Here is a 13,968-nt window from a genome sequence, read left to right on the forward strand (position 1 = left end):
CGGGCCTACTGCCGCAGCCACATCTGCAGGAAGTCAATGACTGATGCCAGCAGAGACAACAATGTTTTTGCCTTTGTGCAAATTGAAGAAACATAACCATAAATTTGCAAGCAGCGGATCAATAGTCCAGACATGGCCAAGCCCTGAGAAAGGTATCCAAGGGAAGCCATTCAATAATTCCGATCAGAGATGGACTGGTTGCCTGCTATTAATCTTCCATTACCAGCCACAGGCCAGTGGCCATTGTGGACGAGCTGTAGACGTTTAGTGACAGATTCAACCATTAAAGGTTACACTGATGTGTAGAGCTGGCAATCAGACAGATTTCTTCTTGTATTATTGGTACAATCATGGCCATCCATCAGATGTGCCCCATTACACCGGTCAGGTTACAAAGGGCGGCACCGCAGCCCTTTCCTTTCACCAGCACGGCTCTATAAACTATATCACTGGCCACTAGGCAAACATATTGATGTTAAGTGAGTATTTCATTACGTATTGCTTACATGACAGATCATTGATCCTGTGAGTTGGATTTCCAACATTCCCTCCAAGGAAAGCATTTTATAGTCTGCATTTCCTAAACTTATCTGTAATAACGCAGTCATTGTAAACTAAAACAATGCTTAGCTAGGAACAGAAAAATATATTTTTCATGTGTTTTTTTATTTTCACTTTAATGACAAGGACAGGCCTGTGACTATGCTTAATAGTAATGCTCCCATTACACACAGCAGTATCTCTGGAGACTACCCTTAAATATGGGCCTACTCAATCATGACGAGTGAACCCATGTTGGAATGAAATGGGTCATATGATACTTTAAATAAATATGATAATGAGGCAGACACTACCAATTGCCAGGGGGTTTATTTGTGTTATGTGAAGGGAACAGTAGGCTTCCAGGCCGTCTCAGTAGATGGGAACTGAATAATGCTACAGTGGAAGTGATTCTGGTCTATATCACACAGGAGTTAAGATGTGATGTGATGTGTTATGCAGTGGTGCCTGTGTGTGCGAATGAGCTTGTTTTGCACATGCATGTGCACTGATGTGTTCACACTGAGTCGTATGAACTAAACAACTAAAAATGCCCTAGTGCTATATTTCTTTTAAGTATAATAATATGTGAGATTTTTATATAAGTAAATGTGGGTTTTACCACTCTCTATTGACAATAGACATACCACAATAGTGATTCAACCTATTTAAAAAAGCTTTTACATTTGCTGTTCTAAACACCCGGTGTCTGGTACTGAAACTTTCCTGGGAAAAACCACAAAAGCACAGGAAGTGATGCGTTTTACGTTTCCGGTTTGTTTGGAATAACTAGAAGAAGAAAGTAGCGTGAGCAGTGATAGCCGCCATGGCTGAACAGAAAAAGAACAGAGCGCCACCTACAGAAACGCAAACTGCATCAGAAAATCCAAGGAAAAAGACGTCACAGTGCTGGACACACTGTTTGACTGACAGGTGATCTCTGAGAAGTGCGGTGCAGAAACACCACTCCAATGAGCGCTTAGCACCAAAGATGTCAATAAAAAAAAAGAAAAAAAACAAGGAACAAGATTACCACTTTAACTCTGAAGGAAAAGTGCTTTGAACTGGTGCCTTGTGATGAACGAAAGATGGCTGCCGCTGGGCTCTTCCCTCTCAGCAGGGGCCACAATTATTTCTCCCCGGGCGACCTGAGTAGCTCAGTGGAGGTAATGTACTCCGAAAAATGAGATCTATGACACATATAGTGCCATCTTTCCTACTGTACATTCTCCTGACCCAGGGGCATTGTGTATGGGGCAAAGGGGGCGATAACTCAAAAAGGTTTGGAGTGATGGCACTTTACACTAGAGTTAGGGACTGATATGTTAGCGTGCTCCAATATTTTGCTTATATTAAATATCAGTAGATACATGGCATCCACGTCTGATATGATGGAGGTTCCTGCCTGACCACAGTAAAATCAGTCTGGAAAATCTGCAGTGTAATTTAATTTATTCTAATTTTTTTCATCTAATCGTTCAATAAATGTGAATTAAATTGTAAATGAATTCTTCTTTTAAAGACAGTAATGGTAATTTTTTTTTGGCATAAAAATGTTTAAAAAAAAAAAGCAAAGATATTGAATAATGGCACAAAATATCGGCTATCGGCAGCTACAATACAAAAATATCTGTATCAGCCTTCAAAAGCCCATACATTATTTATATATCATTATATGTTATACTGTTATACTATTACAATACAGCTATACAATTACACTATTCTATAATATTTCAAAGGGACAAATGATTTATCTTTTAATTGGGCCTACAATTCTTGGCAATGCCCACATCGAACCACTGAGCTATCCCATTGAGAGATTAACTGAATTCTAATTCAGCTGAATTATTGAAAAAATGTAATGACAATAGTATAAATTTGGGTAATACAAAGGTTACGAAATTGATAATAATACCGCTTCAGTGCAGATGCTGTCTAGTATAAAGGAGGCTAAAACCACAAACCTGCAACAAGGACTGCTTTGTTTTCTGTTTCGTAATCAATGCATTTTCGCTAATTGATTGTGAATATGATGCATCTCGTGCATGCAGCTGTTTCACTTATGTTACTTGCAGCACCAGGTCCTTGCTCATTCATGGCCATCTGCTCTGGTATTTTCTTCTCCAACTGCGGACTTGGACTGATACTGTTTGCCTCTGTCAGATTTCGGCCAGCTTTTGTGTCCTCAAATGCTGGATATGGCTGTCAGCGCTGGACCTCGAAGGCTCACAAGACCCTGAAACAGCTCTGACTCCTGGCCCTGAAATGCGATCCACTGCTCCATGTGTCTCCCTGGCTCCTGTGTTCTTATCAGCTCCTCCAGCATGAGAACCTGTCAATACAACAACCACAGAGAAAGAAACCCATCCCTTCCCCCTACTTCTCCTATCAGTATGGCCTGTCTTCACACAGAACCAACCTTGGTCAGACAGCAATTAAAACCCTGGCTGTCCAGTGGAAGGATGGAAGCGTGCGAACCACCGATCTATAAGCTTGATTTCTATCCAGTCACCTCTCGCAGCTTCCCATTGACACACCAGCACAAGAGGCGCTGCCTGTGTGGACTGCATGCTGAGTGTAATTATGATCATCTTTGTCAGGGATACATTACATATGACAGCTAAGAATTGAGATGTGATACTTCTGGTCTCCTTCGTAATAAATAATCTGCTAAATAAATAGCTGCCCTTGCTGCAGACTGGAGTTTTAGTTCTACAAACATTTCTCAGAGGCAAAGCTGCTCTGGAGGCAGAAATAATCTCATTGGTTGAGTTAAAGCTCAGTGGGCGGAGCCAAAGAACCACAGGTTTTCTGAGCGCAAAATTAACTGGCAAACTTGAATGGCAACAAAGTCAAATAATAGAAATGGCAATAACTTAATTTTTCCATTTATTTATGACTATAGCATTCATTATCTTGCATTATTTCAGATCGTAGCAGAGCGCTAGCCTTCATAATATTAGCTTCCTCCTTATGCTTATGCTTTGCCTTTGTCACTGGGCTTCAGTCTAATGTTACTTAGCTACAAAAACTGTGGTTTTTTGGCTTCGCCCACTGAGGTTAAACTCAACCAATGAGATTATTTCTGCCTCCAGAGCAGCTCTGCCTCGCAGAAATGTTTGTATAATTAAAACTCCAATCTGCGCTGTTGCTGTTGTGAGAGCTATGTGTTCCTCACAGTATGCTGCAAGGTCTTTGTCTAGTGACGATATAAAAAAAAAAAAACAACAGGTTTTCATGACTCCATAGAAACTCCAAACATTTTCCATAATGATGGCCAGAGAGAGAGAGAGAGAAATTTAACAAGCAGTGAGAGATCCACTCCCAGGTCAAACTTTAACAAGCCGCTTTTGGGCAAATCCCAGGTCAAACTTTAACAAGCAGTGCTGCCAAATAGCAGGGTCAAGGAGCAAATATGAGCCATCAGTTTTGGTACCAAACAGACAGCAGCGACAGAGTGATTTTATTACCAAGGAGAGACTGGATAACTGCTTGTTATGAGGGGAATGCATCCTCACTTGACCCCAAGTTTATGGTTGGGCTATAAGACTTAATGAGCATTTTACAGCCAATCGCAACAACGGTGACATGTAAACAGGACAAAAAACAATGTACATGCTGCATCTGGTGGCCATTAATGGAAATGAGGAGATGAGATCAGTCTGTTCAACATTCAATAAACCCACAGTAAATTTGCTTAAAAGCCGTAATTCTAAGAATCCACAAATTATGCATCGCGCGCCGCATGCTCCGCTTTCATTTTTAACGAGTTTGCCGGCGTGCGACTCTTCAGGACAAAAAGAGGACGAGAAAGAGAAAGAGAAGGAGAAGGAGACGTCCCCGAAAAAAAAAATCTGAATACAATTAGGCTTTAATATCAGGCTCTTAAAATAGAGACGGGAGACACAGTGAAGTGAAGCAGCCCAGCAGGACACGAGGAAAGGTCTCCTGGCACTGGTGGTAAACGAGCATCCATCTCCTCCTTTCTCAGTACATTACAGGATAACTTTTCCTGCTCCAAAAACCCAGAAAATGCACTTAACTTTCATTTACTGATATCCCACCGCCCTTCACTCATTAAAGATTCATACCCACCACCACCAAAGCCTGGGCCTCTTTCTTTTTTTCTCTCTCTGTTTTCATAAGGTGAGCAGGACATTTAATACGTAACGCACAAAAGAAGATTAATGCAATTCACTCAGGGTTACTTATGAAAGGACAGCCACATTCTGAACTATTTTGTTTCTTTCCATTATGTCAAAATGAAACTAATAGGCGAATTGGTGACAGAAGAATCTAACCTGGCCTATTCTTCCTCTTTCTTTTTTATTTATACAGTGGGATTTGCAAGTCATACGTATGCTCCGTGTGAAATACGTGTACAGTAAGTTTCTATTCTCTGTCGGTTTATTTGTGTGTTGTGCGCCGGGCTGTTCTGACAGGCACTCCTTTGAAAAAGAGCGCTGTAGATCTCAACAGAACTCCCCTGTTAAAATACAGGATAAAAATAAATAAATAAATAAAATATAAAAACAGAATATGCCCGTCAAAAAAATAGGCCTAAAATAATAGATTAGCCCAAGTGTATTAAACCAGAGTTTTTAAGGAGGCGGTGCAGATGACAGAGGAGCATTCAATACAGGAAACAGAGCTGGGTCTATTCTTCCCTTTTCTTCCGCGGTACTTGTTGGGCTGTAACATCTGGTGCTCAGCACACATGACTACACCAACACTGCAACTGGCTCAGAAAGGATGGAGGCATTTCCTGCTCATATAGAACTACTGAGCACAGTAGCCGAAGGGCCTGAATACATTTAATCTCATAACAAAATTTTATGCTGTTTGCGGCACAATCGCCGCATTCCGAGAGAAGAAAAAAAAGTTGGATTTTCAACATGGTCAAGGTTGCCGTTTCCCCACAGTGGAGCCTTTTGAATTGCGCCCACCGACAACAGAGTCTACTACCGTTGTTGAGTGCTTGAAAAACTATTTTTAGGCTCTTATTGTGAGCTTTTGATATTGCATGCTAGGGATTAGACTCACAGAAGTAATAAAGGAGACTGTATACATAGTGGGCACATTAATTCTCCCACCGCTGCAACATCAGAGGGGCGAGGTGGGGAGAGAGGAGGGGGGTGGGGGGGTCTTGACACATGCTAAACTGTGCAAATTCCCCTAACAACAATAACAAAAAAATTGAGGTTACGATCTTCAACCTTGGATGTTTTTTTTCCCCCTCGGCCGATATGCCACAATGAGCACCTAGGCCCGTTTGTGAGGAACTCTAAAGCATAATATTATAGCTAACATAGTATTTACCGAGAGTGTAGGTGACTTACACCATCTGTTTATAAAGCAACAGGCTCAGGCAGACACTCTGCCAGTAAAAAGCCACAAGGTCCCAGGGCTTATCTTGGTCGAGGTGTGCTGCCGCTCCTCAGCTCCAGCGAGGTGGAACGATAAACATAATTAAATTGAGTTGGATTACACAAAATGGATCGGATCAGTTGGGAAGGCGGAGAAGCTTAATCCAGCCCAATCCTCTCTATAGAGGTGCCAACCGCACAAAACGATATAAATAAAGAAGAGGAAAAGGGAGGCAGTGGCTGTCAGAGGGAGATCAAGGTAGGGGCACAGGAAGGACCCTGCCAAGTGAAAACAAGCAAAACCACTCCAAAGTCAAACACTCGCCACAATAACGTGAGTTCACCTCACGGAAAGCCAGGGAACAATTACCAAGGAGAAATCGAGCGATAACGCAGCGAATTAAGTTTGATTATCCGATATACCGAGCAGAAGCGTATTCAAATCTAAGTGCCGAAAATAGAGCAGCTGGGTTGAACATCTCATTCTCCACTGATTCAGCCAAAGGACTTCTTTTTTTCTGAAGCACTTTTCAACATGAGAGGACTTGTTGTTTATTGTATGGGGCTGGCTTTGAAACGCCACCATAGTGTCAAAAATGAATAAGCAATAATGAATTTACACCAGTCCCATCCTTTGAGGAACTGGGAAATCGCACTTGTCTTTCATCGCGGCGATAATGACAGTGACTTTATCATATGAGATGCGCCACTCCTGGCAGCCAGTCACCTGAGAGTACACACGCACCCCACATACGAAAATGTGTTTTAGCTATAGAAGACGAGATGGAGAAAGACTGGGGTAGGATGTTATGAAAAAACAGGTCAACAGTAGCTTGGGTTTTCCTGTTAAGACACCTGAAATTTTTTATTTGTCAGTAACACATCGACGACAGCACTTCCCATTATCACTTTTTTTTTCCGATTTCAATTCCTGTTCCTCTTTTTTTTGTTTCTTCCACAGATTGCATTTTCCTTTTGTAACTGACTGTGGTGCAATCCCTTACAAATAACTTTCCCCCGGGGGAAAGGAGCGCTTACTGTCTCTACAGCCCTCTCAACCCACTCCTACCCTCTCTCTCTCTCTCTCTTTTCTCTTCCCCTCTGCCTTTGTCTCTCACCCTTAGGTACAGCAGACAGATGGATACAGTCTGGGGGTTTCTCCTGCTTTCATACTAATCCATTGTAATCCTAGTCTGTCTGCGTGCCGTCTTGGACAGCGCTGTGCATAGCATTATCATCCAATAAAATCATGATTAATGGATCCATAAGTGATGCAGGAGAGCCTGGAGCAGAGTGCTCTCTTGCCTCTGTTTGCGCTATACGGTGAAAGTGACAATTTGCGTCTCGCCGAGGTGAAGACGGGGCTGAGCTCGTCTCGCAGTCCGTCCGGCAATTAAAGGTCCACACCGACTGGTTCTGAAGACCCCGCCGCACACACCTTTAAATGATCTCGTTACCAGAGATTCAGAATAGCTCTCAGAATCCTCCTGCCCTTTTCTAAACAAGTGCTGTTTGCATTATTTAAGACGCCTTGGCTGGATGCTTTAAATGAGAGGCTCCTCTTGGATACCCATCCTAGCAGACAGCTCAAGGCAGGCCCTCAGCAATGGATGTATGTAGGTGGAGGGAAATGCACATTTTCGTGGCATTTGAAATATGAATGCAGCATTTATTCTGGAGCAGCATGTTTTACATGGTAATTTGACAACCTCAACACTATATCAACCAGCTATGCCCAAGGCTGGCTCTCTGGCAGGTAGGGTCCATATCCACATGCAATATGGTGATGAGATTGCTTGTACGATGATGGCATTGCTCTGCAGATCGAAGAGAAGACCAACAAGCCATCAATTGGAGAGGTGTAAATGTAATTATAGCTACTATTTTATGGCATGATTTTTTAAGATCTAACACTGGTTTGAACAGAAAGTGGGTCTGGGAAAAGTCATGGAAGGACAAAAATCTGAGATAGTTGAATTGTAAAATTCAAAACAGCTGTCAACTGACTGCTGCTCAGCCTTTCTAGTAGTAAGGTGAGTGGCTCGGGATACTCAGTATTTTTTGACTGAAGCTTTCTAATGCTTTTCCTTCACCAGGTCATATGGTGTTAGGGATGGGACGATATTCTTCGATTCGATACACGATATAGGGAAAATGATTCAATACAACCCGATACGATGTAATAAATAAAAGTTCAATGACAACAAAGTCTGACTGTGCATTATTCTGTTTATTTTGAGCCACAATTTTTTCTAGCGATGGCACTGGCTTGCTAGAATGTAAACAACAATTTAAAGATGTCATTCCAAAGTGTAAATAATATAATTTGGATGGAGAGCTTGTGGAATTGTGATGGTCAAGCGTCTCATTTGTGATTACTACAGCAGAATAAAATGGAGCTCATTGCAATTTATATTTCTGCCACTTTTTTGCATTGCGATATATTGAATTTCAATACATCATCGCATCCCTATAAAGCATGCATTGAAATGTATACTATAGTGGATAGTTAGACGATTAAGTATATGACGAATTCAGCGAGAGGCCAGACAAGGAATAAATCAGGGAAATAGGGCCCATTTTATGTTTTCGTGTTTGTTTGTGTTTCCGTCACTTAGTGCACTATTAGAGTCACTTACTTTCTGGCTACATTCCAGTGGTTAGACTACATCAATAATGCCCATCCAGGTGAGACAGGAAATTACTTCACACGGCTTTCCACCAGCACTGTTATGATACATCAGTGATTACTTCTCACTGATAGCGAACTGCGTATGTTGTTTACACACAGGGCGGAACACAGATGACTCGTGTTAATAATTACACCAATTCCAGGTTTGCTGTTTTAAGCGCGTCAAACCTGCGTGTGTCACAACCGCTGTATCCGGGCGAGAACACATCGAAATTACAGCATCGTCAACTCATTATTACCACAATAACGAGCGAGAACATGCGTCCCACATTAGCAGTGAAAATCAATGCAGGCGCGTCGCTCATCACGTCTGCGGACGACGTGCCATTAGGTTTTATAGCCGGGGTGTGCTGTGTGTTAGTGGTGGCCTACATTTCACCCCTGGATTCCAGTGGGAGCTGCAGGGAAGGGGAGACAGAGCTCTGCAAACACCTCTTAGCCACAGCACCACTCGACATCCCCGCGCTACTTGTCTGAAATGCAAAGCGCTTTTTCTAGGGCTCTCCGTCTGCCCTCTTGCAGTTCACTCGCGAGTTCACTACATCTGTAGGTCAAATCGCAGAGCCAGCGAGAGCTCTCTCTCTCTCGGCCTCAGACGTGGGGGCTCCGGCGCCGCGGCTGCACCGCTATCTCGCTGTGTGGCTCAGCGTGTCGGCCAGCCACAGATCCGCAGATCATTATCGCTATCAAGCACTGTTTTCCCAACAAAACGATATCTCTGCCTTTGATCCTATGCCAAGGCTTATTTTCGTTCACTTCTGGGCATTCTAACCCGAGACTGCACTCACTTGGGGCAAAACTCAAGTATGGCTAAAAATATCCCGCTCTTCTGTTGATGAGATGGAAACGTATGAATTAACTATGGGGGGCGCCACATCTGAAATAAGGATTCTTTTTCCCGCACCTGCTCGATGGCTGGAAAATGTACGGTAGGGGATGATTTGCTTGAAGGTTTTTTAACCCAAGCTGGCGGAGGTCGTTAAGGTAATGCAAACATTGTGCCGGGTTCCTGCTGTGGAACATCCAATTATAAACCGGGAGAGATGGAGCTTATGTGCAGCACTAGGGTTACAACCTCCAAACTGGGCCAGAGGTCCTGAAACATTCAGACTGGGCTGCATGCTGCTCTGGATCCACATGTTCAAGAAACAGAAGAAGTCCGGTACAGCATGTGATTGTACATTTTTAATTTGTTATTGCTTGAAACTGCCTCTCTAGGAAAGACAGTAGTGATTTCAGTTTTTTTTTTCTTTTTAGCAAAGTGAATTCTACTATAATAATAACAATAATAACAGTTCTGCAAAAATAATGATGTTTTTCACATCTGTATGTGGCTGTCACATTGAAAGAACTTATTTCACACTGGAAGCAAACAGCGTTAAAAATTGAATAAAGTTAACAGATCATAGTCCCAAATGCAACAGAATTTCCTACTTCTGCGTCATACAGTCGAACACCACAATCTGTTAAATCTTAATGGATCCACATTCATTGCCATTTAGGTTAGCGCTGATTTCCAGGTGATGGATGCACTTCATGGATTACTGCCACCCAAGGTGTTACAGTGCCTAGAAGCCACTCATTAGTATGCTGCTGAGGAATTTTCATTTCTGGATGTAGGCTGCTGGTCCTATTTGTCTCTTTGGCTTAAGATATTTCTACAGCTCCAAATGTGGCTGTTCCACTTGTGAGAGTGAGTGCCGCTGAAGTGTGTGACGGTATGAAGCCTGTCGTAAGGGCAGAGATATGGTTCTTGTGGGAGAAGAGCTGCAAATGGCCCAAACTTATCAAAGCAGCCTGCCCGGTCCCCAAGCTTTGAACACAATGGTTCCCTAATTTCTACTGAATGGAAATCTCTCCAGACCTGGAGTAATCTCATATTCGCTGTTTGCATGCAGACTCTAGTTATTCTAGCTTTGTTTGCATCCCCTGCCAATTGCATAATCAAGTCCAGAGCTCATCAGCAAGATGGCAGAAGAAGTGCTCTATTAAGCTGCATCGCCTGCCATCTGTTGTGTAAGAGAGAGATAACAGTATTTACAGTTTTGGAGTTGTGGCATACTGTTTTGGCCAGATTTTGTGCATCACAGAGTTGTGCTTGCTTCATAAAATGTCATGGATTAATTCTGCTGCATGTGGCGGTGTCCAACTGCAGTCTTTGCCCCACCAGAAATATCACAAACTTAAGTAAGTTTATTGGAACTGGTATATCAGTGCCTTGTGTTATGAAACTGTATGTAAAACTGCATTATTTGAATGTAAAATATAGGGGGAAATTCCATCTTTTTCTTTTGGTTTCTCTTGGCTCATAGGTGTTCTATGATTTTTATTCTTCGTTTCCATTGAGGAAAATAGCCAATATTTGCTATAACTCTACAGAATGCATCAGTGTGGATAAAGGAGTTTAAGAAACACTCTCTCAAGGAAGTGGGTACTAAGTGTCTTTCAACTGGCATTAAGTATTCAGTGCTCAAATCTTTCTATCGGTGAGGGAAATATGCGTTCTGAGAAAAAGACTAACCCACTTTTGAATATCGAAACCAGCTGATAACAAAAAGTGCTGAGTAAAATACAGCCAGCCTTATCTTCCTTACGTACTAGAATGAATTTACCTTACGTGAAACAGCTGACTGAAAGATATTCAGAACTGTTATTCTGCCTCTGCATTAGCCTAACTCAGTACTTTCACACAAGACTCAAATCTGCAACTGCAGGGATCTCACTCCTCGCTCTCCAACTGATATCTTCCAGGCCATTACAGCCATAAATCCAACAAACATAGAAGGAATAGAGGAAAATGAATCTAAAAGTGTCTGCCTCGGCCCACAAAATATTTCACTTTTATATATATTACTGAATTAAAAGGCAAGAATATGAAGATTAAAATAGGAATAGGTGGGGATACCACACAAACTACATTCTCTCCACTGAAGTAACTTAAGGTTACTGTACCTTGTGCCTTGATTGCTACACAACAAACCAACATATTTAGACCAGTACAGAAGAATTATCTTACCAGTAGCTATTTTTAGGACAAACCTTTTCATTTCAAGGACCCCTAAATCGACCAAAATTCAAAATAATTCAATAAATTCTACTAAAACCCCTAAAACACCCTATTTGAAGCACCATCAGAGAAGAAAAAGATGAAAATGATTTAGAAAAGAATTGCATTTTCATACTGTAGATGGGGAGGGAACAGACAAACGATGAAAAAAGTCATTCTTATACATTCTGTCACTGCGCAAACCACTAGTGAGTGAAAGAATAGTGAAATTAAATGGTTCCTAATGTTGCTGGGGACCTGGTGGAACCCCCTCAAGGACCCCTGGAGATCTCAAGACCCCACTTTGGGAACCAGTGACTAGCAGTACATGAGCATCCGACAACACAGATAGAACAAAAAGAGGTCTGTTGCAGCAATTGCACCTGCGGGGTCAATGGAATTAGTTACAATGCAGCACATTTTTAAGCGCAACTGTTTACAGTAGACTGAACCGCCTTGTCTGTTACCTTTAAAGCCAACAGCATTCTGCTAGGCTCTAGACAAAGCCCATGAGTGGTACTTGAAGGATGTACTTGGATGCTATTCCTGTGCACTTCCCACATGAGGAGATCCACAGGGCTGCGTCTGAGAAGTGTTTGCAAAATTCAGAGAGCTTCAAAGCAGCAGGCTGAGCAACGGATTAATTAAAACATCTGCAAGTTGCTTTGGAAAGTGCTGCTCTCTCCGCTCAAATTCCATTTCAGTCAACTTCTTCAAAGGGGGGAAACAAATGCACATTTGAATAAGACTGTGATGATTCCACCGCTAACATCATAGCTTACACATGTCTTGTACAGTATGCACATGACTGCAGCCTGCAAACGGGGATACAGCAGCCTAGTTCAGGGGCTCCCAAAGCGGGGTCCTGGGACCAGCCGGGGGACCCTTGAGGGGGTCTGGGGGGTCCACCAGCAAAATGAGGAATAGTTTAATTGCACTTTTGCTTCACTCAGTAGAGGTTAGCGCAATGACAGAATGTATAAGAGCGATTTGGTGGGAGGTTTCACTGCTCCCTCCCTCCGGTAATTGCATAATTCCACTATTACTCCATTAGGAGATAGAAGAGTGAGAGAATGATATATGAGTTTTCACCCTCCTCCTCTGTTATCTCCACACCTACAGCATCAACAGTTGCCCAGTTCTGTACCAAATCATATCCAACAGCAAAAATCTAGTCAGATGGGAGGGTCTAACAGACAAAATCTGATTCATTGGGGTTCTGTGGGCCAACGTCTATCTATTTGATATGAAAAGTTTAGGAACCTTTGGCCTAGTTAATCAGACAGATACAGTCTTTTGTCAAACCTGGCCCGTTCCTCTGATTTCAGTCGACTACAACAGGCTGCATATAGCACTTTTGTTGCATAAATATGTAACAACTTGACAAAAATTATGCTAAAAGGAGCTCATTATTTTACCATGACCAAACAGGAATTTGTAAGTACACCCATGAAACCTCTTAATAACTTGTAGTAGACTGGTTTCACATACAGTAGGCCAAGTACAGTAAAAGCCCCTTTTACATTCTAGCCCAACACCATGCGTTTGGCTAGCAAAATCTCAAACTTTAAACCTGAAAAGTGGATAAATATGGGCTTGTGAGCCAGACAGACCCCCCAACTGCCTCCAAACAGGCCTGAACTCCGGCAGTATAGCTTTACAGTACACCTAGTATTTAAACACGGGCATTTACCTTGATCCAGTAACCGCAAGGAGTGCTGAAAAGACGGGTCCAGCGTGTCCTTCTCTGCCATAAGCTCCGGCAAGTACTTTTCGCTCCCCATCTCGTCCTGGGCTTTTTTTGGGCTCCACGCAAATGACTCTGTTGCAATACAATTCAAGACGATAAAACTTGGCTCGAGCCCCGCCAACTTACGGCACCGCCAAATGTTTGTTTAAAGCGGGGGGGGGGGGGGGGAAATGCAGGCAATAATGTCACTCGCGCTCGCTACAAGAGCATTTCTCAGTCAGGTTGCCGGTTAAATTTGACCGGGAGGTTTTATCCCATCGGAGGAGTTGTGTTCAGCCCGCAGAGCCCCGCTATGCATCACAGCCACACTGAAATTTCCTCTCCTCTCTGGGTGGACAGGCTCTTTGAAGCTCCCTCTGTTGTATCCTGTGGTAAACTAACGGCTCGGTCCCGGCTGCTCCAGCTATTGGTCGCCGTTCACAGCAGGCAGGCAGTCGGTTGGAAGGGGCGGCGCGTCACGCTGGAGCTGTCCGCGGTGCTGAATCCGCCCATCATCATATCATTATCATAAACTCGACATAAACAGGGGCGGCAATTCAGAAACCCTATAAGCTATGGCAAAGCACCTGCATCT

General features: G+C 42.8%; 1 protein-coding gene across 1 annotated transcript in view; it reads right to left on the minus strand.

The window, feature by feature from the left end:
• khdrbs3 (KH domain containing, RNA binding, signal transduction associated 3) overlaps positions 1-13,428 on the minus strand; it is a 73,333-nt gene extending 59,905 nt beyond the window's left edge. Inside the window, exon 1 of the mRNA XM_071913373.1 lies at positions 13,338-13,428. Within this exon, the coding sequence (XP_071769474.1) occupies positions 13,338-13,428 (91 nt within the window). The remainder of the gene's footprint in view (positions 1-13,337) is intronic.
• Between the last annotated feature and the right edge of the window lie 540 nt (positions 13,429-13,968).

Source organism: Centroberyx gerrardi, chromosome 19 (genome assembly GCF_048128805.1).
Source record: "Centroberyx gerrardi isolate f3 chromosome 19, fCenGer3.hap1.cur.20231027, whole genome shotgun sequence".
NCBI lineage: Eukaryota > Metazoa > Chordata > Actinopteri > Beryciformes > Berycidae > Centroberyx > Centroberyx gerrardi.